The sequence below is a fragment of the Dipodomys ordii genome, unplaced genomic scaffold, assembly GCF_000151885.1.
Source record: "Dipodomys ordii isolate 6190 unplaced genomic scaffold, Dord_2.0 Scaffold11, whole genome shotgun sequence".
In the NCBI taxonomy this organism is placed as follows: domain Eukaryota; kingdom Metazoa; phylum Chordata; class Mammalia; order Rodentia; family Heteromyidae; genus Dipodomys; species Dipodomys ordii.
The window spans coordinates 167,727-192,693 of record NW_012267227.1 but is presented as its reverse complement, the minus strand read 5'-3'; the positions used below and the strand labels follow the sequence as shown (position 1 = coordinate 192,693).

The 24,967-nt window shown below is 39.0% G+C and overlaps 1 protein-coding gene across 1 annotated transcript in view; it reads left to right on the top strand.

The window, feature by feature from the left end:
• Window positions 1-24,967, top strand: part of Map2k5 (mitogen-activated protein kinase kinase 5) — a 264,967-nt gene that overhangs the window by 151,753 nt on the left and 88,247 nt on the right. The window contains exon 16 of the mRNA XM_013009900.1: window positions 2,722-2,793. Coding sequence (XP_012865354.1) covers window positions 2,722-2,793 — 72 coding nt within the window. The remainder of the gene's footprint in view (window positions 1-2,721; window positions 2,794-24,967) is intronic.

The following is a 24,967-nucleotide window of genomic DNA, read 5'->3' as shown; positions in this document are numbered from 1 at the left end:
AAAAAAAAAAAAAAAAGATGGTGCTAAGTGAAATGAATCCCAAAATATGGACAAAAGAGGTCTATCTTTATTGTTATTATTTTAAATGTACCATGTGATTTTATTTTTGTTGTTGTTGTTTGTATGGCATATCCCCTGTTGTCACTGTACTTGATTTTGATATCCTGCATCTTGTATATACGTATGTCTAATCTATGGAGGGGAAGGGGAATAACGAAACGCTGAACAAGGACACAGAATGACCCAATGCAACAAGGATACCCACGGGACAGTATATTGGAAATGAACTTTACCACTTTGGGGAAGGGGGTCAGTTTGAGAAGAGGGGATGAGTGGGGGAGGTAGAGGAGGGAAGGGATAGTGGGACAACAACAAGGAAGGAAAGAGGTAACAATAACCGACAGGTAATGTACTCATTGCTTTACTCATGTATCTGTAACCCCTCTGTACATCTCTACAATAAGATAAAAGAAAATGATTTTTAAAAAGGTAGAATTGAGAGGGTTTTAGGATTTACAACTTTCCCATAAGTTTATATACACCCAAGTGCCAGTAATATTTGGGGAAGTTATTTTAGAAGACTCTGCAAACTTAAGTTTGTGGGGGTTTTTTGTTGGTGGTAGTGGTGGTGATTATGGGGTATGAACTCTGGGCCTGGGCACTGTCCCTCAGCTCTCCAGATCAAGGCTAGCACTCTTACCACTTAAGCCACAGCACCACTTTTGGCTTTTTCTGCTAGGTGGTGCTTAGGAATCGAACCCAGGGCCTCATGCATGCAAGACAAGCACTCTACCACTGAGCCACCTTCCCAGCCTTAAGTTTGTGTTTAAACTGTGTGTGCAGTAAGCATGTACAACATCTTTTGGTCAGCTGCTCACTGCCATGTGTCCTCCATAGCGTTGGGTATGAGCTCAGCAAGACACTCTACCTCATGGGGAAACAGAAAAGAGACAGTTACAAGACAGAGCAAAAAGCACAGAGTTTTTGTGAAGTACCTTTAATTCTGTCTGAGGAGCAGAGGAAACAAAGGTGCTTAACACTGACACTAAGCAGTGAAGAAGGCAGGAGACCTAGAGGGTCATTGCTGCAGTAGGGGATGGGGCAACTTCTAGTGAGTGGAGCTGTGTAGCAAAGAACCACCAACATAAATTATTTTCCCCAATGAAGGTCCCTAAACCCACCCCAGAGATTGTGATTCAGGTGGTTTATTTAGAGTGAGCACCTCAGGCAGTTCTCTGATGGCTGACCCAAAGCCTACATTTTCAGTTCAAGACTAGTACTTGGTTCTGACTTGTACTTGCAGGGACAGTCTGACACATCAGAAAGAACTCCAGTTTTGCAATTAGATGTAACTGGGCTTGAACCTGGGCTTTGCTCAGTAATATTAACCATAGCTCCAGCCTTGGACAGATCACTTACTTGGGCTTCAGTTTTTACCTCAGTAATGTGAAGGCAGTCACATCTACCATGTGAGATTGGTGGGACTTGGAGAGGATGCAAAGCACTCAGCCCTGTGTCTGGCACTAATGGTCATTAAATGATAGCTTAGTATCCTTCCTATGGATGCAGCATTTCACAGTGGGTAGTACTATAAACTAACCCTCTTTAACTTGTTTTCTTCATGTTAAAAATGGGAGTGACAATAATATGGACCTAATGGATGCTTGTGAATCAGATATGAGATAAGGACCTTTTAAAGCAGTGTCTGACACATAGAAATTCGTTAATAATGGTATAGATGATATTGGTGATGTTGGTATTATTCTCATAACTGGCTAGCTGGTTCCATAGGTATGCATCCTGGTACCTGTTGAACAAGACAGAATGAAATAGGGGATATGGTTAGGATCCAGCCCTGCCATGTATAGCTTTGTAACCCTGAGCAATTATTCCACCTTTGTGGAACAGTTTCTCACTTTCTCTTACTCATCTGTTCATGCGTTCACTTCAGACAGTTCTGTGGGTGTCCTAATGCAGCACTTGCCCCGAATAAAATAATTCCTGTTGAAGTAGAGTATGCATATAGCAGACTTTTCCATGTTTGCTGCACAATTTGATCAAACATCCCAACTGGACTTTTCAAAGTGTTTCTTGATCCTTATCAGAGGATGCCCTGATAGTAGAATGAGATCTGAAGACTACAGTTTGAAGCCAACCCAGGCAGAAAAGTCTGAGAGACTCTTACATCCTCTTAACCAGCAGAAAAGCCAGAAGTGGAGGTATGACTCAAGTGGTAGAGCCCTAAAACTGATTAGAAAAAGCTAAGGCCCTGAATTCAAACCCCAATACCAGTATATACAATAAAAATAAAACAAATTAAGCCTTAGTCTTCAAGTCCTGTCTCTCCAAAACTAATTAAAGTGTATACTTTTTTGTGCTTTGTCACTCCTCAATTAAGACTACTAAATTTGGAGGGAGAAGACCCAGGGTCAATTCTCAGATCATTCCTTGCCCAAATTGATTCAATACATATGAGCCTTTTTTTCCTCATCTGTGAAATAGAGATAGTAGTCTTCTTCACAAGGAAGCATGCAGAGGATGCATATATTTTATGTTTATTTTATATATAAAGTTTATATATTATCTACATAATACATACACATAATGTGGAATTGTTCTGCCATCCTTAAAATGCTATGAAAATGTTGTTCCCTCACCTTAACCAAGTTCATGTTTGGTGTTACGGTTCCAATGCACAAACTTCCTTCTGTTTTCTTACAGCCTGAAAGAATTTCAGGGGAGCAGTATGGAATCCATTCTGATGTCTGGAGCTTAGGGATCTCTTTCATGGAGGTAAGTTGCAGTTGTTTGCAAATAGACACTTATTGTGTATATCTGTACTAAATAAATGTCCCATAGGACTAATAGAGATTTTGAAAGAATATACCTTCAGTGCTATATAAATATATATATATATATACATACATATATTTCTGTAGATTTTGACTCTAATCATTACTTACTTTTATGTCTTCATGTGGCTTATGGACTGTGTCTGAATTATTCTAAAACACTATTTCTCACAGATCACCTGTTTATGGATACAGCCCAATCCAAGACCAATTAAATCCAAATCTCTGATAATCTGTATGCCAGATATTTTCCCTGAGTGATCATTTTTCATACTATCTGGAGAACCTGTGTTCCAAAAGGTTTCCCGAAAAATGATATGTGATAGCTGCTTTGTTGGAATGCATATGTAATTCTCAGAGATATGCTCCCTACTCATTTGAATGTATAAAAAAGAAAAAAGTCACCTCATTCTAATATGGTCATAGCACATGTATATAAAATGTAAGGGTGGGGTGGGATGGTTATGTAGTGTAATTTTATCTTTACTCTTCATGCTGTATTTAGAATGGACTTTATCTTAGAATGCTAAGTGCACCCCCACTAGAACTCTATAGTAGGTTTTTTATAAAATGACCAAATGACATATTATAAACATAACTGGAGGGTATAACTGCTTATGAGGGGGAATAACTGTGATTAAAGTACCTTGTATACGTGTCTGGGAATGATAACAAAACCAGTTTTTTTGCAATAGGGCTATTTTAGGTAAGCTTGACAGTCTTTAAAAATGTAAAGATACCATTAGTGGATGAATGCATATGAAGCATCATTCACTATTTACAAAGGTAGGAAATACTGTCATATGTCTTTTTTATGATGCATGTATGAAATTTTATTTATACTCATTGCTTGTTGGCCTTTAATATAACAATTCATCATATAATCAACGTATTAATAAAGGGAATAGCTATTTCTGGAAATTATTTAAAGCCAAAGTATTTCTATTTCTGAATTGCATATTATTCATATACTTCTTTATATTTAAAGGTATATTATTTTGTGCAAATGTCTATCTGAGTTCTTATATGTAAGGTCAGAGATTAACATCTTCAATAAATGTGACATACAGGTAATATATTTGAAGTCTTATAATTAGTAGGAGCTCTAATCTAATTAATTCAATTAAAATGAATTATTTTGTAAATTTAATATATTCCAATAAAAATGCCTAAGCCACATACTGGTGGCTCATGCCTATAATCCTAGCTAATTAAGAGGCTGAGATAAGGATGATCATCATCCAAGGCTATCCTAGGCATACATGTGAGACCCCCTTCTCAACCAACATTTGAGTATGGTGTCATCTCAGATACTTGAAAGACTCAAATTGTGAGGATCAAGGTTCTAGGCCAGCCTGGAGAGAAAAGTCTATGAGACGCCATTTCAGTGTAAGAAGCTTGACCTGATGGCATGTGGCTGTCATCCCATCATGATGGGAAGCATAAAATAGGTAAATTGTGGCCCAGGTACATGGCCAGCCAAAAAGCAGACTGTATCTTAGATATAGTCAGTGCCAAAAAGGGCTAGATGTGGGGTTCATTGGTAAAACACCTGCCTACCCAGCATAAGTTTCTGAGACCAAACCTCAGTTTTGCCTCCCTCCCTCCCCCCCCAAAAAAAAAATGTCTGGAAAAAGACACATGGGTCATCTTTAATTACAGTAGTACAGAACTTAGGTACTCACCAGCACTGTCAGAATTGTAGCTCAGTTATACTGATACAGACCGAAAAAAAGAGGTTTTACAGGATGGGTGCCAGTGGCTCACACCTGTAATCCTAGCTACTCAGGAGGCTGAGATCTGAGGATCATGGTTCAAAGCCAGCCCGGGCAAGGAAAGTCAGTGAGACTCTTATCTCCAATAAACCACTGGAAAACCGGAAGTGGCACTGTGGCTCAAGCACTAGAGCGCTCGCCTTTAGCTGAAGAGCTGAGGGATAGTGCCCAAGCCCAGAGTTCAAGCCCCACAACCGACCAAAAAAAAAAAAAAAAGAGGTTTTACAAAATAGAAAGGACATAAATGGGCATGTTAAATTGAACCCTTCTTGTATAGCTGTTTAAAGAAATATTTTTTTAAAAAATGGGAGGGACTCTTAAATATGCTCTCTAACAAGGAAGAAAAGAAGCAGAAAAGACTCTAAATAGGATTGGAGATTGAATTACAATCACAATTTTGTCACCTTTCTTTGGCCAGGCATCTTTTCTGTAATTTTTGTAATGCTTGAATGTCATTGTGTTTGTAAGCAAATGTCTTCAAACTCAGTTAACCTGAATGGTATTAAAAAAAAAGAAAGGAAGGAAGAAAACTGCTCAGTGTTTGTTAAATCATATTCTCCTGCTTAATTATGCAAGGGATCTAAGAAATACAGTATGTGTGTATCCACTGAGAGATTAGTCATAATGATGGACAGATAGGAAAAGTGAATCTGAAGCCGAATCTATTGGCCTGTTTTGTTTCCAATTCCAGGGCTTAAACTTATGGGCTCATACTCTTGCCTAGCTTGCTTGCTAACAGATGGTGCTCAGCCACTTGAGCCATGACTTCAATCTGGTATTTTTTCTAGTTAATTGGAGATAGGGTCTCAGCCTTTTGAGTAGCTAGGATTACAGTTGTGAGCCCAGCCTGGCTATTACCTTGTTTATGAGGAAACTGGTACTTTTGTGGGGTTTCACCCCTTGCTTCTATATAATTTTCTTTTGCATATTTTAGATCATTGTCATTGATTGTATTTTATAAATGAGCAGATATGGTGTAGAACTGTGGAGAAACTACGTGGTACAGATACAAAAATCCCAGGTTGGGAGTGAAAGGCCTGGATTGCAGTTTCAGTTTGCTGCTAGTTTCCTGGGTGGCCCTACTCCCCCCTGGGCCTCAGTTCATTCATCTGTAAAATGATTGTCTCTGAGCCTCTTTTCAGGCTAATACTCTAATGATTCTGCTCTGACTCTTTCTACTATTCTCTTTCCTTAGCTTCATGCAACAGCAGTAGAGCTGTAGAAACAAGGGTATACCATCACTTGACATAAAACATGGAGGCAGAGCAGTACTGTCAGAGAGCATGATGGCTACACCTTACATTTAGAGCCCAACACTTCAGATTTAGAGCCCATGTGAATGGCTCCCAGTCATCCCTCCTCCTTTTTGAGCCCTTGCTAGGCCTACTACATGGACCAGTTTGGTGAGGTGTGGAGCATGAGGACAACAACAGAAAACAAAGCTAAAACCAAATATGAGGTTTGTCAGGTAACAATAAATCCAGTGGAGAAAACAAAAGTGGTCAGTCCTCTGATAAAATTCCATTGGAAATGCAGAGACAGGAATATTGTGGGGGAAGCCACCTGGCAACAACAGTTACTTTGTATATGCAAGGAAAACAGAGAGACCTGTCTGACTGGAGTGGAATTAACAGGAAGAAATAAATTCAGAGATGTAGACAGGACCAGAGCCAATGTAGGCCATGCTCAGAATTTGAGACACTTACTCTGAGAATAAATGCTCTGACTTCAATTTTCAAAGGGTCATCGATTGTTCTGTGGAAAATAACTGTAGAGGAACAAGCATAGAAGTGAGGTGGTCAGATAGGAAGATTGATAGATGCTCAATAAACATAACACATTAATATTTATTTATATTACATATTGATATACACATCTAACTATCTTGTCAGGTGCCCAGGATATAATGAGTAATAAAAAGAAATTTTTCTATGTTATAGGGAGGGAAATTGCTAGTGGTGTGTTTGTGACTTCGCTGGTGTCCATTTAATACTCTCGGGAACACTGAAGAAAAGGCGCATTGAATTTCTAAGATTGATAAGGATAGAGTATAGGAAACTGTAAAAACTGTCAACTTTATATGCAGGACAACTAAGTGACAGAATGAGTAAGGTAACCCATGTGGCAAAATGGGCAACAGGAGATGACCACATGGTTGTTGGGAGTGGGGAACTAGGAAGGATTAGTCTTTTGATTCTTCCTGTGTTTCCAAATGAATGGTAAGGAGAGGTAATACAGCAGGAGAAGATGCTGTTCCAGGATGGAAAGTGGAATAAGATCATGATCATCAAAAATGCGTGTTGAGCTCTTCTTTGTTCAGGATGCTTAGCTAAATGCCTTCAAAATGAAGCATGAGAGAGGTTGTCAGTGGCTCACACTTGTGATCCAGGCTGCTCAGGAGACTGAGATCTTAGGATTGCTGTTTTAAGCCAGCTGAGGCTGTTAAAGTCCATGAGACTTTTATTTCCAATTAACCATCCACCCCACCCCACCCCCAAAACTAGAAGTGGAGCTATGGCTCAAGTGTAGCTCAGGAACAGTGCCAAGGCTACACCAAAAAACAAAAAAAGGAAACATAGGATTGGAGTCTCTGCCCTTTAGGAATTTATGACCCTCTGTCGAGCAGGTAACAACATGGGCCAACCTAAATAGCAGCCTAGTAAGTCATTAGAGAATAGAGTAAGACCCTTAATATGGTTTTGGGTTCTTCATTTATTTGGGACAATTCATTTGGAGTCTGAGGTAAAGAAAAACACATGACAGAGAAGGGGAGAAGAAGGGTTTGAATTCATAGATGAGTCTTTGTGAGTGGTTCAGTAATGAAGATTACAAGAGAACTCCAAGGTTCTTTGTTTCTTGAGGTAGATAAGAAGATATCATTACACAAAGGAATTGAGACTTAGCCCAAAAGAGATAACTTGAAGGCCAAGATTCTTCTCTGTTTTTAACCATAATTTACTTGGCATAGGTGTGGCAAATCCAACACTGTAGAGGAAGGTTGCTCAGTGGTAGAGTGCTTGCCTTGCATGCGTGAGGCCTTGGGTTCAATTCCTCAGCACCACATAAGCAGAAAAAGCTGGAAGTGGTGCTGTGGCTCAAGTGGTAGAACACTAGCCTGAGCTGAAGAGCTGAAGGACAGTGCCCAGGCCCAGAGTTTAGGCCCCACGACTGACAAAAATAAATAATAATAAAATCACTGTAGAAACAGAAAAGTGTGAATTACAATCATTTTCTTATTTTTATAGTTTTTTTTTCTCCTCCAGTACTGGGGTTTGAACTCAGAGCATAACACTTGCTTGACATGTTTGCTTGGCTGGTGCTCTAGCATTTGAGCCATGACTCCAGACTAATTTTTTGCTGATTAATTGAAGATGGAGTCTTATGGACTTTTCTGTCCTAGGCTGGCTTCAGCCACAGTCCTCCAAATCTTATCCTCCTGTAGCTAGGATTATAAACATGAGCCACCAGCACCCAATTTGCGAAAACTTTTTTTTCTTTTCTTTTTTTTCCAATTTGCAAAACCTTTTTAAAATCAACAAATTGCTTATGAAACATAGTCAATACTTCCAAAGAATTGTTTCTCTTCTGTAGTCTCACTCCTAAAACAAGATGTCTTCTGATGGGTAAAAGCTTTCTTTCAGTAATTTTCACCTAAATGATTTGTAGGTAGGCTGTGGATAATGAGCATAGAGGCTGAGAAGAACCCACCTCTGGTTTTGAAGAAAGACACCTAAGTCCAGAGGACTTTGAGTTGTGGGACAGGAGCAGGGGGTGGGGGGAGGTGGGAGGACTTTGAGGGAGGGCAGTTTGAGGGGATTGTTCACAAAGGAGTTGATATTGACTGGGATTGGGCCTGGGCACTGTCCCTGAGCTCTTCAGCTCAAGGCAAACACTCTGCCACTTGAGCCACAGCACCACTTCTGGTTTTCTGGTGGTTAATTGGAGATAAGAGTCTTACAGAGTTTTCCTGCCTAGGCTGGCTTGAACTGCGATCCTCAGATCTCAGCCTCCTAAGTAGCTAAGACTACAAGTATGAGCCGCTGGCCCCTAACTATCCATAATTTTTTTGGGGGGGTCTGGATGTGGGGGCCTGAAATCTGGGCCTGGGCGCTGTCCTTCAGCTCTTCAGCTCAAGGCTAGCGCTCTACCACTTGAGCCATAGCACCACTTCTGGCTTTTTTCTTTTTGCTTATGTGGTGCTGAGGAATAGAAGCCAGGGCCTCATGTATGCAAGGCAAGCGCTTTACCACTGAGCCACCTTCCCAGCTCCCCATGACTTTTTTAATGAATAAAAATGTAAGAAAATGAGCAAAGCAATTTCCTCAAAATGCCTAAGAACCAAATAGAGACAAATTCGATAACAGAGTTTTCTATCCTCTCTTCCTTTCCTGGCTGTTTTTCTTCAATTCCATAAGTTTTCCTCTCTGAGGTTGTCTTTATTGTTTTATATCCTCAAAATAATGGGGTTCACCCTTGGCTGTGCCTTGTTTCTGTTTCTCGATCCCGTGTTAATGTGCTATATCACAATCCCCATAGAGAACCAAAACAAGCCTCTTACTACACCTTCATAAAACATGACACTACATGTCACTAAACTGTATTGATCTTTTACAAACTCACAGATGGGGACATTTGTGCCATAAACAAAGAACCTTTAGTACCTCACACTTTTTTCCAGGGCCTGAGCTGTCCCCATCTCTCAGTTCAATGTCCCTCAGCTCATGGAATAAACTAGGCCTCCTCCAAGATTTTGTTGGCTGTATGAAGAATTTGGAGTTGGCAAAAATAACCTAAAGATGGAAATTATCATTAAGAAAGGAACAAATTATATTATTCAACCTGCATGGAATATGGAGGGCAGTTTACCAGGTGGCAAGGATGTAGCTCATGTATCTAGTTGTGCATTTAAGGTTTTCACCCAGATTTTTTTTAATTTAAATTTTATTGTAAAGGTGATATACAGAGGGGTTCCATTTTCATAAACAAAGTAATGAGTACATTTCTTTTTTTTTTTTTTTTTGGGTCCGGTCATGGGGCCTGAACTCTGGGCCTGGGCGCTGTCCCTCAGCTCTTCAGCTCAAGGCGAGCGCTCTACCACTTGAGCCACAGCGCCACTTCTGGCTTTTTTTTTTGTTTTTGCTTATGTGGTGCTGAGGAATCGAACCCAGGGCCTCAGGCATGCAAGGCAAGCGCTTTAACCACTGAGCCACCTTCCCAGCCCAGTACATTTCTTTTTGAACAGTGTTATTCCCTCCCTCATTTTCTCCCACTTTTCCCCCCAAACTCCCCTTCCCCCAAATTGTAAAGTTCATTTCCAGCATAGTGTCTAGTGAGTATCTGTTGAATTGGTTCAACTTTGTCTTACCAATTTTGTGATTTCTCTTCTCTTCCCCAAATCAGATAAACTTATGTATAAGACAAAGTGTACAGAAATCAAAAAACAGTGACAACAGGGAATAAACCAAAGAGGAAAAAAAGAAATAACTGCAAACAGTACAATTTTAAAAACCTCTTATTTCCATTTCTTGAAGTTCATTTCAATAACCATCAGTTTATATGGTCATATGCACATAACTATTGAGCCATTGTGATCCTCTACTAAGAATAATCTAGTCACATTCTAGTTATTACAAATGAGGGAAACCATACAGGCTTGTGTTTCTTTGTTTACCCCAGGTCTTTAAATGTTTTGTTGTTCTCCTCCTGTGGATTAGTTAAGGTGGGTCACATGTGTGGGTTTGTGTGGGCTCACTTTGTAATAGGGAGGAAGACGCTTGAGCAATTGCAGTTCTTCCTTAAAACATCATCACACGAATCAGTATGAAATGGCAAACAGAACAAAGAGTTGGGGACTAGGGGAGTCTGGCCCATTAGCAAGGCTATAAAATTCCCAAAGTAGGTCCATCTGGACACAATATTTGTTCACCTCTTCTAGAAAGTTCTCAGTGATTCATTTGACTGGGTTGGTTTTTTGGATTTACCCAGGTAGTTTGGATACATAATAAGGGCTTTGTATTTTACCAAATTGAGGGTTTTTTTTTTTTTGGTAGTTCCTAGGAGTAGTAAGAGATGCCTAAAACACTTTAGGACACAATTTCCTGATTTTATAAGCCATCCAGTGCATACCTCTTCTCTTCATAGAATGGCTTAAGTCCTACTCTCTTCGTAATCACATGTTATTTGAACCACAGCATAGGAAGGTAGGAAATAAAGTATCATATATATAAAAGCTGGATTTCAGTATGACTTTTTGAGTCAAAAAAAACAAGCTAGTGCACACCCTGCTCTACCCCTGCAGTTGCACTACCCAGCAGCATACTGCATCACATTTCTAAGGCACTGGGGCCAGGTACACATTTGCAGTCCCAGTTCTCATGAGGTGGAGACAGGATGATCTTGAGGTCAAGACTAGTTTGGACTACATAGTGAAACCATGTCTCTTTAAAAGTCTCTTTAAAAAGGTACCAGGCCTGTACTGTTCGTGTTCTCACCGAGTGTGCTCTGCAATTCATGCCTTGGTTAGTGATTCTGTCTGGTTGGTTATTCTAACCCATATAATATTAGTGGTGAGGAAGCGCCTGTCAGACTTTTGCAGGAGTCAGACTGAAAGCCCATCTTCAGCACACACATTTGCTCTTTTCACTTGGCTTCTCACTCTTTTTGTCTTTGTTTGCTGCCTCTCTCCACCAGTCTCCTGAGTCAGAGGGACGGAGCAATCTGGCTTGATGTGCTTGGTTAATTGGTGTGTCATCTAGTCCTGTGAGGCCTCTCTTCAGCGTGATCACTGTTTTATTGAAGTGGTTTGAATGATGTGTTAAATGATGAAAGCAAGGACCATAGCTTAGAAAAATGTCTCAGGATAGGTGAACATAGTCAGGGAGTCATACAAGGTCATTGTCATCAAAGTAACACCATCTTCTAAAGATTTTATGGGTTCTGATTTGACAAGAAGAGTTTTTCTTGAATTGAATGGGTTTTTTTAACCTTTTTTTCCTTTTTGTAGTGCTAAGGATAGAACCCATGCCCTCTCATGTACTAGGCAAATGCTTTGCCACTCAGCTGTATCTGTAGACCTTCTTTGAGTTTTAGAATTAACCTTTAGCAAGTTAAAAATCAGTGTGTAAAATTCTGTGCTGTACTTTCTGTGTGGAACATTATTTTTCTTCTTCTCCTCAAGATACAATTTAAATACTCCTCTCTCACAATGCCAACACTTTTCTCTTCTGAAAGCATTTATTATCTTTCTCTTTTGGTGTTCATCTAAATCTGCATATACTCTACTTCATAGATAGTCATTCATACAGGATTCAAATCAGATTCTTTCATGGTCTCCTATGTTACCTTGCACAATCTTATTAACTGAATATATTAGAGAAATCTTTTCAGTTAGTGCTTCTCTATTTTCATAATGGTTTGAAGCAGGTTCTGATCATAGAGATCATAGTTGAAATTTTGATGGAGCCTTTTAACTAAGTACCTATTCATAATTGCTGAATAGATCACAAGTATTTTGTATGTTAAGAAGAGGTTTCTGCTAATTAAAGTCACAGAGCCAGATTCAAATTCTACCTGAGTCAGTATGAGTTGTAGAACCTTGGCCATGGACCTCAGTTTCATTATTGTCAGCTGGATGCATTACTTCAGAGCTTTTGACATAGATCACAATGAGAAATTTAAGCCATTACCCCCTCTCTTTAGGAGTAATTAGCTTTCAAAGTTTTCACATTTGGGTCAAAAAGACTACTACATTGCTTAAAGATGATGAGTAGAATGCAAGCTATAGCTTCTACTCTCACCTCAAACTACTAAAAATAATCATAAAAGTCATCATACCATAAAGACAAATGAGAAAAGAGAGACAAATCACCACCAGATTTTAGATCTGAGAAAGATGAACAACAATAAGAATTTTGCACAGCTAAAACTGCTGACCCCTAAGCCAGGAGTGAAGAAAGCAAGAAGCAGCCAGACTGTGGAACACCCCAAATGCTCAAGACCTGGTGATACCAGTCATTAGAAGCTAGGAGTGCAGAGTAGGCCAAAAGACTATTTCAAAGTCTGTGAGAATCGGTGAAGCCTTTTGACCCACACTCTTTCCTTCTAATTCATGAAAGGTATATCAGTGCACCAGCCCCTTTCCCCCCCAAAAAAAATTTAACACAAGACTGATGAGATCATCCCCCACACTACTCTCAGGACACTGATAGTCAAGGCCACCTTTCAGACAGGAAGCTGGTAGAGACTTTCTCTAGGGAAATCTGAGCAATTGGAAGCTTCTCAACCTGACAACCCAGCTATATCATGTTCCCAGAAGGCCCTTGGTCTGCATGTTCCACCCATATTCTAGTGTGTTCCTTCTCAGTGAGACGTTTGGGGAAAGCCTTTAGAGTAAAAACTAAGGCCTAAAATAAAAAAATTGTACAGGAGGAAAAAGTTCAAATGCACTACTAATGATATCCTTAGAGGGGTAAAAGAAAAAAACTCCACTCAGGAGATATGAATAGGATGCTATAAATAAAGAACTTAGACCACAGCAGAAAATGGAGAAAGAAGAATTAGAGAACCAGTCATAAAGTCTAACATAAAGTCTAACATAAAGTCTAAAAGTTCCAGGAAGAAAAAACAGAGAAAACATGGAAGAGGAAATCATCAAAGAAAGTATTTTAACATTATATTATAATGTAGGAGAAATGTTTATATATTGTTTGAGATTTCCCTCCTTTTGGTTTTAGTATACATGAATAAAAATTAAAGTAAGATCAACAACAACCATAGGAAGAAAAAAAAAACCAACAAGTCAGAAACCCTAATCTTTTTTCTAAATAAAATTTGACAATATTCTTGCCCCCCCTCCAAAAATTTTTTTTCTGGGATAAAATTTTTCACAAGGAGAATTTAGCATAAAAAGTATAAGGTGATATAACTTCCTTATCTTATAGCAATGTGAATGCTATTAACACATCTCATTTTTTACCTTTGCCTTTATACTTATGGTTCAGTGGATGCCAGGAGAGACTCATCGTACTAAAAAAAAATGAAATATGATGTTCCACCTTCACATACCACTACATAAAACTTACGTTGAATTATGTAAATGAAAATAAACGTACTTTTTTTTTTTTTGTCGGTTGTGGGACTTGAACTCTGGGCCTGGGCGCTGTCCCTCAGCTCATCAGCTCAAGCAATCTCTCTATTACTTGAGCCGCAGTGCCACTTCAGTTTTCTGGTGGTTTATTGGAGATAAGGTTTCATGGACTTTCCTGCCCGGGCTGGCTTTGAACCATGATCCTCAGATCTCAACCTCCTGAGTAGCTAGAATTACAAGCCTGAGCCACCGGCGCCTGGCATAAATGTACTTTTTGAGTGTTATGAAAGTCAAGCACAGGTGGCTCATATTTACAATCCTAGCTACTCAAAAGGCTGAGTTCTGAAGATTTCAGTTCAAGGTCTGCCCGCACAAGAAAGTCTGAGAGACTTATGTCCTATAATAATGAGCAAGAAGCTAGAAGTGAAGCTGTGACATAAATAGTAGAGTGCCAGATTTGAGCAAAAAAGCTAAAGGGGAGTGTCCTGGCCTGAGATCAAGCCCTTCTATCAGCACCAAAAAAAAAAAAAAAAAGAGGGAATCACCCAGCCCAACACCCTTGACAGAAAGTTCTATAAACATTAGATCGAGAGTTTATCATTTTCTTTCTGAAGCCATTTTTAGAGTCAAGGCTGTCATCTTAGTTCTAGGATTGTTAAAGAGCTCAGATTTTGGATTAATCAGCACTGAATTTACATACTGGCCCCAGGGCTATAATGTGGATGATCCTGACTGATTCCTGCTGTTCTAAGCAGCAGCCTCTCAGCCCATTCCATATTTCTGTACCATCCTATACCACCTTGGGTAAATTACAGAGAGCAGAAGTCTGTTCAGTTCTTGGTTTTAGAAGCTGCAAAGTCCAGGTTGAAAGGCCTTTTTGCTGTGCCATACATGGGGCAAGTAAGCATATATGAGATAGAAGAGGAAATCAGACCCAACTCACTTTTACAAAAAACTTAACTATTTCTGAGATGATGTACTTTGTGTACTTTTACAAAGGCAGTTGTTTCAACATGAGTTTGGGGGAGAAGTATTCAAACACTAGTAGTTGGTTTGAACTAGATTTATTCCTTTTAACAGACACTGCTTAAACTGCTGGTGGCACATTGGTAAATAAAATGATTGTTCCCTTCATGCTGAGTCTACAAGGTGAAGAGAAAAGCAGAAGAAATGAAAGTAAACACTTCCATTTATAAACACCTTCACTTAACAATAACTTCCTCATAAAGTTACTTTTGGGAGCCTACTTCCAAAAGTTCCTTGGCAGAGTGGCACATACCAGTGATCTCAGTATTCAGTAAAGAGGCTGAGGCAGGAAGATTGAGACTTTGAGGCCATCCTGTACTATGTAACAATTTTTTTAAAGCCTCTTTTGAAATAATATCCAAAAGTATCACATGCTTGGCAAATATTGGTTCCCACCTATTAGTATACAAAAGAATCCATACTATCCACTACCAAAAAAAGGAGGGGGGCAGAGACAGCTGTCTCTAGTGGGTCTCCAGCTGTGACTTTGTTTCCTGTTTTAGCCCCTTGGTGATTTTGGTCTGAAGGGTGATAGATGGTGCTGGATGTCCTATAAGGAAACAGCTGCTACCAGCTTTTCTAGACCATTAAAGGCATAGAATTTGATGTTCACTCTGATACTGATATTTTCTCCCGTTCTTTTTAAAAAATCTTTTTTTTTAAGAATGTGAGTGGAAATAGCTTTTATAATGTGTTCAGTGTACTACTCTAACCAATGAACTGTATCATATTACCTGTTGATCAGAAGTCTCTGCTGAAAACTACTAAAAGGAATAAGAAGGAACAAGTCCAAAGACAAAGGACATTTCAGAGGAAGATTGTGCAAGAATGGTCATGGAACAGTTATGGTCCTAGAGCCCCATCCTGGTCTTCCCCCCACTCCCTTCTACTGAAGAGTGTGGAGGAAAGGACCTGGAGCCGTTTATTTCACCCACTCACCTGCTTTTGCTCCCCTTTCTGTAAATCTCTCTTAACTTAATTTTTTTACATTGTCCTTTTTTGTTTTTCTTTGCCTAATATTTTGTGTGAATTCAAGAAGGAGCTGCTAAAATCACCCTTTGGCAAATGATGAATCGGCTGGTTCAGTCCCTTGCAAGGTTTGTGAAGGGATCCAGCTGTCTCAGATTACCATGCCTAAATGTGCATTTTCCAAGGTTGTCAGGGATTATTGTGAATGAACATGGCAGACAAAGTGAATGCAGCATCCTTGAGCTTGCTTTGTGCTCAGAGCTACGAGAAACAGCCATGAGATTGACAGAACAACGTGGAGCAGGTGCTAGCAGTCCCCGCTGAGCATTTTATTATTTTGATGGATTTCAGACTGATTTCAAAGTTTTTCCACAGCATATGACCACATCATGTATGTGTATATACAAATCCACCAGATTTCCAATTCATTAAACATTGAACCAATACAGTATTGATATGGAGAATAAAGAAATAAAAGAGAAAACAGAACTGACATCTGACAACACATCTTTAGATGTTTGAAAGCTTATCAGCGGAAAAGCACAAATTGGTTCTTTGTGACCATGCTAAAATCAAAATTAAAACAAAAGTTCCAGGGCATTCTACTAAATCTGTACAATATAAAGAATTTTCTAGTGTGTAGATCACTGTACTCTTTATATATCTGCCTTTAGAAGTAAAAATGTCCCTTCTATCTCTGAGGACTGAAGGGCCACTTGTCTTGAGATTTTTTTTTGGGGGGGGGGGTCCGGTCGTGGGGCCTGAACTCTGGGCCTGGGCGTTGTCCCTCAGCTCTTCAGCTCAAGGCTAGCGCTCTATCACTTGAGCCACAGTGCCACTTCTGGCTTTTTTCTTTTTGCTTATGTGGTGCTGAGGAATCGAACCCAGGCCCTCAGGCATGCAAGGCAAGGGCTCTACCACTGAGCCACCTTCCCAGCCCCAAGCTATGAGATTCTTATCTCCAATAACCTACTCAAAGCCAGAAGTGGTACTGTGGCTTAAGTGGTAGAGCACTAGGCTTGAGCAAAAAAAGCTCAGGGACCTAACCCAGCCCCTTGTCTTGAGATTTTTTGTCTTTTATATTTGCTAAGACGAGGGCTTGAACTCAGAGTGTGGGAGCTGTCCCTGAACTTTTTTGCTCAAGGCTGGCACTGTACCTATTCATCCACAACTCCACTTCCAGTTTTCTGCTGGTTAATTGGAGATAAGAGAGTCATGGACTTTCCTGTCCAGGCTGGCTTCAAACTTCAGTTCTCAGATCTCAGCCTCCTTAGTAGCTAGGATTATAGATGTGAGCCAACTATTGCATCTACCTTAAAAGAAATTCCTGGAAGAGACAGATATGAGGTGAGACAAAATGGAGTCTTTCAGTTGCTCAGCAAATATGTGTTGAGTGCCTATCTACTACATGGCAGGGCCTGTGTTCATCACTATGAACTTTTCTATGAACAAAATGGAAAGAAGCCCTGCTTCTATGAAACACACATTATTTTAATAGATGACTGATAGTTGTAGGTTATCAGAATCAACAGGATGATAGGAAATAGTGGTACAGAGTCATTTTTTTTCTTGTGACCTAAAAGATAAGAGAAAACCAGTCTTCTAGTGACATCTGTCAAAATTCTATGAGACTAATCATTGGGTAGCTGCTGCTGCTAACTTAGAGCTATCCAGTCGTAAAACCTATTGCTCCTAAAATTTTATCAGTACTTAATTTGAGGATCTTAGGGCTGACTTTAACAATCTTTTTTGAAGATCCTATAAACCATATTTTATACTTTTATACTTTGTTTCTGAACAGGATAATAGTTACTTTAGCATTCTCCACATTTATTTAGGAAATTCTTTTACAGGTATTAAGATTTATAGAGTACGATGATTTTTTTTTATTAGTCATGGGGCTTGAACTCTTGGCTTGGGCTCTGTCCCTCTGCTCTTCAGCTCAAGGCTAGTGCTTTACCACTTGAGCCACAGCACCACTCGCGATTTTCTGAGTGGTTTATCGGAAATAAGAATCTCCCGGACTTTTCTGCCCCGGCTGGCTTTGAACCGTGATCCTTAGATCTCAGCCTTCTGAGTAGTTAGGACTAGAGGTATGAGCCACTGGCACCAGGCCAGTGATTTAGGAAAGAACTTCTTAACTGGTCTACCCATGTGTACTGGCTGCAGCTTAACAGTGTCAATAGGAGGACTGGAATTGAGATCTTCAGCAAGGAAGTTTGATGCTATTTTATCTCTTTTTAGTTGTTGGACATGCTCCTGCTCAATGTCATTCTAACAAGAGGGGTGAAAACTTAACAGTGTACCTGTATGCAACACTTCACCAAGCCATTTGGTATTTATTATCTCATTTAAGCTTCTCACTAATGAGAAATTACTGAAAAACTAGTAATTGGAGCCATCAAAGGTGGTTCCACTTTGTAAGTGTTAAGCTTCCCATTTTTCAAGTAAGGAAACTGAGATCTGAAGAAATCAAAGGGCTTTTCTAGAAAGGCTAAATGACTAGACCAGGTAGCAAGCAACAACTACCCTGACTCATGGATTGAAGTCTGTTTCTTCTATTATGTTACATAAAGGAAGCAGATAAAGTAGTTTGATAAAGAGAGACAAAGAGTTGATCTAAATGAGCAGGCAACTAGACAAAAGGAAAGACTGGGTATTGTGTATTCACTAGTCAGACTGCTTTTCACTGGGTTATACCCTATACTATACTATCCTATACTATACCCTATACTATCCTATCCTATACCCTATACTATCCTGATAGGTTTTGAAATTATCTTTTAAAAACCAGAAGTCCTAGTTAATTTTTTTCAAAGGAAACAATAATCCAGTTGCAAAATATGTTTACTATGATAGGAAGTAAGTGAAAATTCCATGCAATCAGTAAACATTTCTCCATGCTGTTCTATATTGGCAGTCAGAGTTCAAATTCTGCCCTTGGGAGCTCCTTGACTAGTCAGTTTAGTGGAGCCACATGGAACTAGACTGACAAAAATGAGAGCTGAGGTCAGTGTCAGAGAAACCCTTTCAGTTTTTCACTATTGCTTAATAAACAACTTGAAATTAGTGGTTTAAAGTAAGTTGTTCTGTGGGGTCAGGCGCTCTAGCAGGGCCTGCCATTACACATATAATTAAGGGTAATAATCAAGGATCTAAAACACCTTCACCTGCAAGCATGGTACCCGTGAGGAGGCCAGGAGAGGCCAGACTATGTCTCTTTCTTCTCAAGTTTTTACTCCTTCTCTTCTTTTACTCTTCACTCCTTCATACTCTCTTAATACCTAGCTTAGGTAGGCTTCCTGGTGCCTTGTGTTCAAACCCATGATGATAAAAACTAAATTTTTTGTATGGCAGCATCAGCATCACACCTGGCATATTTTGCTGATCACAACATAGATTCTTAGTGATCAAGTAATAAGATCACATTACAAAAGAACATCTGCAAGTAGTAGATTGTGTTAGATTCATCTCTCAAAACAATACACTGCAGATTTTCTGGAGGTAGTGTTGTCTAAGTTCTGATTAATGTGGTAGGTTTGGAGGACAGGGTTCCAGCTGGAGCAGCAGCACAAGGGAGAAATGGGAAAGTAACACCTCATTGTGACACCCTATACATTGAAATGTTTAGAGACAAAATTGTAGATTAGGTTGAGCTCAGTAGACTAGGTCCCAACAATGATGTTTTCTCCTTAACACTGATGTTTCCTCAAATGCCCACAGGTGCACGATGCCAGAGAGCCAGTTAAGCAATCAAGGCCTGTATAGGCAGGCCTTTAAGAGAGATCTGTCATATTTCAAGCCTCTGACAGAGGATGTTGGTCAGCATTACCAAGCATCTTAGAAGCACGTCGTTTCTTATGAGGTTACAAAGGATTAATGATTAAGTATATGGGATATATTTGATGACAATTAGCTAACTCTATTCCCTTTTTGTAACTGTAGGTGATACAAGCCCCAGGGGGAAATATGGACAGAGATTGGCATGAACTTGTTGACAAAACTGTGGCTAGAGTTTTCTGACCCTGACTCCCACCAGAAGGGGGAAGAACAGGAAGAACAGTGTGAGCCGGATTCTGAGAGGATAGGTAGATTAGGTAGGGTTCCACCCACTTACCTGTTGCATCAGCTCAGATTTCAGATAGGAAAACCACCCTCAGTATTGTATTTTGAGCTGTGCAAACATTTGAAGAACACTGATTTTTCTAAGAGAAAAGTGATAGTCTTACTTTCATCCTTCATGACTGAACTTTCTTCTTCTTAATTCAAAGTCTGTCACTGAATCTCTTCCAATGCACCAAATGCCATCAAAAGAGACCTTTTCAGTTGTCTTTAAATTACTTTTAGGAATTTAGTTACATACTCTTATATTTTTAGTTAGCCTTACTGGAGTAGAGTTGCTGATGAAAATCAGAATAGAAAAATTACTGTCTACAAAGCCCCAAAAGTGGATCTTTTTAATGTAATATTTCTCTTTTAATAATTGAACAATTAACTGCCTTGTGTTTACTGTTTCCTAGTTGGAGGTTGTGTTCAGCTAGAGTTTGGGTCAAATATGTAGAAAGGCAGATAAACTCAGACACATACATACACATACACACATACACATGCATGCGTGCGTGTGTGCGCGCGCACACACACACATACACCTCATCTCTGTTTCTGCCTCTCTAGGTCTCTGTCTCTGTCTCTCTGGAAAGAAGTGAAAATACTAGAAACAAAACAGCATTATGGGAGAGGAGCACAAGTATATGTTTTAGGACAGCAAGGTTAAGAAGACTAAGCAATGTTTAAAGATTCAAAACAATATCGTTTAGCCTGAGATCTACTTTTTATCATCCTTACCCAGCCATCAGAATGAAGGAAGACAGTGTCCAGCTGGAACAGTAGTTTGGTAGCAGGAGAATTAGAAGTAAAGGTACTAGTGCCTGAGGGGTGGGTCATGAATTAATAATTGCTATGTGGCGGATGAGCCCGTCAGAAGAGCTTGAAAATGAGGAAGTTGCCTCGCAGAGTGCTATCAATCACTCAGTGACCATAACTTCCAGTAATTAGTGTATTTTATGGGCCTTTGCTTCAGTGGCTCGAAAGCACATATGCTCCAGTCACAGCTAAAGTTTGCTGGAGTAATATTCCAGGATGATTTATCCTCCTGCTGCATTGGGATATAACCCTATATTAGGTGAAGATTGTGAACTAAGCCGCAATAAAGTGTAAGTTTAGGTACAGTTTGCCCAGGTTGAGACTGCAATGTATCATGCTTTTCAGCTTTCCTGGTGAGGCTACAGCAAGCAATCATTCTTAACAGTGAAACAAATAAAGCAATTAAAGAGCCCATATTAAGGTGTTGTACTTGTGAATTACTGTTGCCATCTCCCCATTAAGTGTCCATAATAAGAAGCCTGTTTCGAATTTTACAAAACCACTGTATTCAAAACATCTCTTTGCAATGCTATCTTGCAAAGTAAGTATTATTACTACTAACCTGGGTTGGAAGGCAGGAGTTTCTGAATGATAGAGAAGGTCTTGGTTAATTTCTTTGTGTTACTATGTTTGAGCTCCTTAAATTAAAATAAATTTACTTTTTAGCTGTGGACTCTGGTGAAGATGAGTTGCTCTTTTTGAAATGTTGTCACTATTAAGGAGAAGTCCTGATGGCAATCTCAACTTGAGTCTCTTCCTACCCAAAGAAAAGAAAAAAAAATGTTATTCACAAGCTTTCAGGAGAACATGGCACTTAATGAGTTGTAAGCTGTGGTTCACCCACCATACCGGAAGTCGCTCCGGCTTTGCACACAGGGCTCTTCATTGCCAAACATCTGTAGAGCCCAGCATTCTAGTAATTTAACAGTCTTTGCCACCAACTTATAGTATGACCTTGGACAAATTAATTAAGCTGTGGCATCTCCATTGGAACATAGCTCTATGTTAAAGAAAGCCTTGGAGTATATAGGAAAGTATTAGGTGAAAATAAGTTGGCTAAGTAAAGGATATGCAGTTTCACTATTTTCTCTTTAGAATGAAATAATTCTATGCCACGTTTAATGATAGTGTCCTCAAATTCCTAAAACAGATCATCAGTAAAAAGCTCATTCACAGACATAGATGCAAAGGTGTACACAGTTTGAGGCTTTCATTAAATTTATTATCCCATCTTTAATTTGCGACGTATTATAATATGCAAGTTAAACAATAATAGTAAAACAAACTAATTGTCTTTAATTAAAGTGAATTAGGTTTTGATTTTAATATATTTGATGTAGAGGGAACTGATCATGTAGAGGGTCCCAAAGGTTATTAGGGCATATTTCTGTTGAGCCTGATGGTGTCAGTAATAACCCTGTTCCTCATAGTTGTAGACATGAACAAATATGTCACTTCATCAGTCTGTTACTGGCACTTATGCCCCTCCACAGGGGTTGCAGATTCCACAAGTTATCAGCTAATGGCGTTATACATTAAAAATTGAAGCTTTCCTCACTCCAAGGCCTTTCAAGGCTTTGTTCTTAAGCCCTAGACACTTTGGAGTGCAGCTGCAAACTATAGGCAGAAGATTAAATTAATTTGTAACTCTTCCTTTCCTTCTCTCTCTCTTTCTCTTTTTTCTGGTCCTGCATTACTAAATCTTCCACATTTAATTGAAACCCTACTTCAAGATGCTTTGTGTTTCTGTGTTCTTTGTTGTCAGTTTAACCTCCAAAGCATTTTAACACTGGTAAATTGCTGTTATATCCTTTGGATTGTTTCTAAATCATTCAGCCAGAGGACAGTGAAATTGATACATGGGAAGAAAAGTAAAATCTTAGGATAGATTTTAAGGTATTTAATATTTATTATGGTTCTTCACCAGTATAGTTTCAGATGATTTAAACTCTTTCCCTAGGACTGTATAAATTGGTCTTGGGACGAAATCTCACCTAGGGAATTTTATGTAATCCAGTAGTTAAGTCTGATGTTTTTACGTTGCCCTGTGTCTGAATTTTTTAGAGTGGTTGAATTTCAATGAAATAAGGTTTAGTTTTCAGTGCACAATCTAAATGCAAAACCCTTTGATGGAAATTTAATTGTGTACAATGTGCACAAGGTAATTAAGAATGAATTTTAGAACATTTCAGACTTCAAATTCCTCCTTCAGCAGTATTGAGAATGTTTATTTTCAATTTGCAGACATGACGAGAAACATAGAATGTCTAAATTAAGAGTGAAAATAACCCAATGTTCTTCAGTATAACTGTAAATTTAAAAGTAGTCCCATTACAATGACAGTGTAAGTAGATGATCACCAGAAATGTCCTGAGTTTATGTCCTGTACTGCTTTTTGGCTATAGTGTGTGTTTTCTCTCTTATCATTTATAGTCCCAAGACAATAATTATTTTATCCTAAATTCCAGTTTAAACATGAAGTTTCTATCATGTAGTTAAGTATGTGACGATTATTATGATCTCAACATATATACACAAAAGCTCAAGTATACTTACTACTTAAATTATAAAATCCACACACCCAAATGTTTCTAACTTAAGAGCAGTGTGTAGATTGAACAAATAAAAAATAAAGATCCATAAGAAAGCAAGGGGGCTGTGCCTGTAATCCTAGCTAATTAGGAGGCTGAGTCCTGAGGATCGAAGTTCAAAGCAAGACCTGGCAGACAAATCGAAGAGATTATCACAAATTAACCAAAAAAAGCCAAAAGTAGAGCTGTGGCTCAAGTAATAGAGAGCCAGTCTTGAGCAAAATAGCTAAAGGACAGTGCCCACACCCTGAATTCACACCCCAATATTCCTAGTTGGGTACTGAAATGTTTGTGATTTCCTGTTATTTAAATCTGTTCCCAACTGTTAGCCATTTTCAGAGCTACTTTTTTTTTTGCCTTTTAAACAATAAATTATTACAAAGAACATTCTACAGTTTTCTAACTTGTAAGCATTTGGAATTAAAATGCACTTTTTAATTTAACATTAAATAGAATACCTTCCCTTCCCCAAAATAAGTAAAGCTTTTCAAAAGTATTCTATATTGTGAGCCACTCCCCTCCTGGGAATAAAAAGCATGTGAGACTTGTGTTTGATGATTTTCTGGTACTTGGGTATATCCACATTTTCCAACATACTTTTTATTAAGTAAATAAAATTGATCTTAAGCTGCCTATATCTAAATGTTTCTTTTATAAAGATGATAAAGAAAGCAAAGATTTCTATTGGCTTAGCCCTAATCTGTTTGCTTTATTGCAATTCTTTTTTTTTCCATTCCTTTAACTGTTAACCTATTTATAAATCTAAATCTACATGCAAAGGTCATTGGTTGGCTGAACTTAAACCATTTTACTCAGTAAATTTAATTAAGAAAATACAGTGCAACTCATAAGCAAATGAGTTTTTTTCTAGTTTTAAACCAAACCACCCTCTTGAGTGCTGATTGCCTTGCCCGACCCCTGGTGATACAGAAACAGGCAAAATTAAAAAGGACATTAAAGCTTCATTAAATCTGAAACACATTTAGTACAGTGACATATCTGCAGGCCATTTCAGGGAAGATTACATACTCTCTTTTGTAAGTTTCCTAATTTATAATACCTTGACAATAAAAACTGGGGAAATGCAAGTAGATTAATAGGCCAGTAGGGGTAAAAGGCTTAGAATGGCCCCAGGTCTGTCTGTCTCTGAAGTACTTACTCAGAGCATATGTGCTGCTTCTTCCCATAAGGGTTCTGTGTTTATTTTGACTTCTGACAGAAACATGAACTTGTTCTTCATGCAGCTGTATCTGCTAAGAGCCCATTTTCCCTTCTACTTCCTCCTAATAGAGCTTGATAAAAGGATTCTAGGGCCTGGCTATACATTTCCTTCCACTTTGCCATAAGACAAATAGTGTAAAACATGAACACCATGATTGCCTTAGATCTGGAAGGATAAAGGCATATATAGGGAGTAGGTTCCTCTGCTGGAGCCTTCAGATGATGCTTCTGTGCTGTTGCATGTGTTCACTAGTGTATCAACTCAGTAGTGACACTTCATGTGAGAGAAAGTGATTGTCCTGCTGCGCTTCCAGTGGCACCTACTTACTGGTCAAGACCAAGGAACTATTTTCAGTCTCACTAGTTCAAAGAGGCCATAGCTACTAGGATGTCTTAGAATCAGTGTTTTGTTGTTGTTAAGTTTTTACCTATTTTTGTGTGTGTGTGCCAGTACTTTGGGGCTTGAACCCTGCTCTCAGGCACTGTCCCTCTGCTTTTTTTTTCCCCTCTTAATCATGGGGCTTG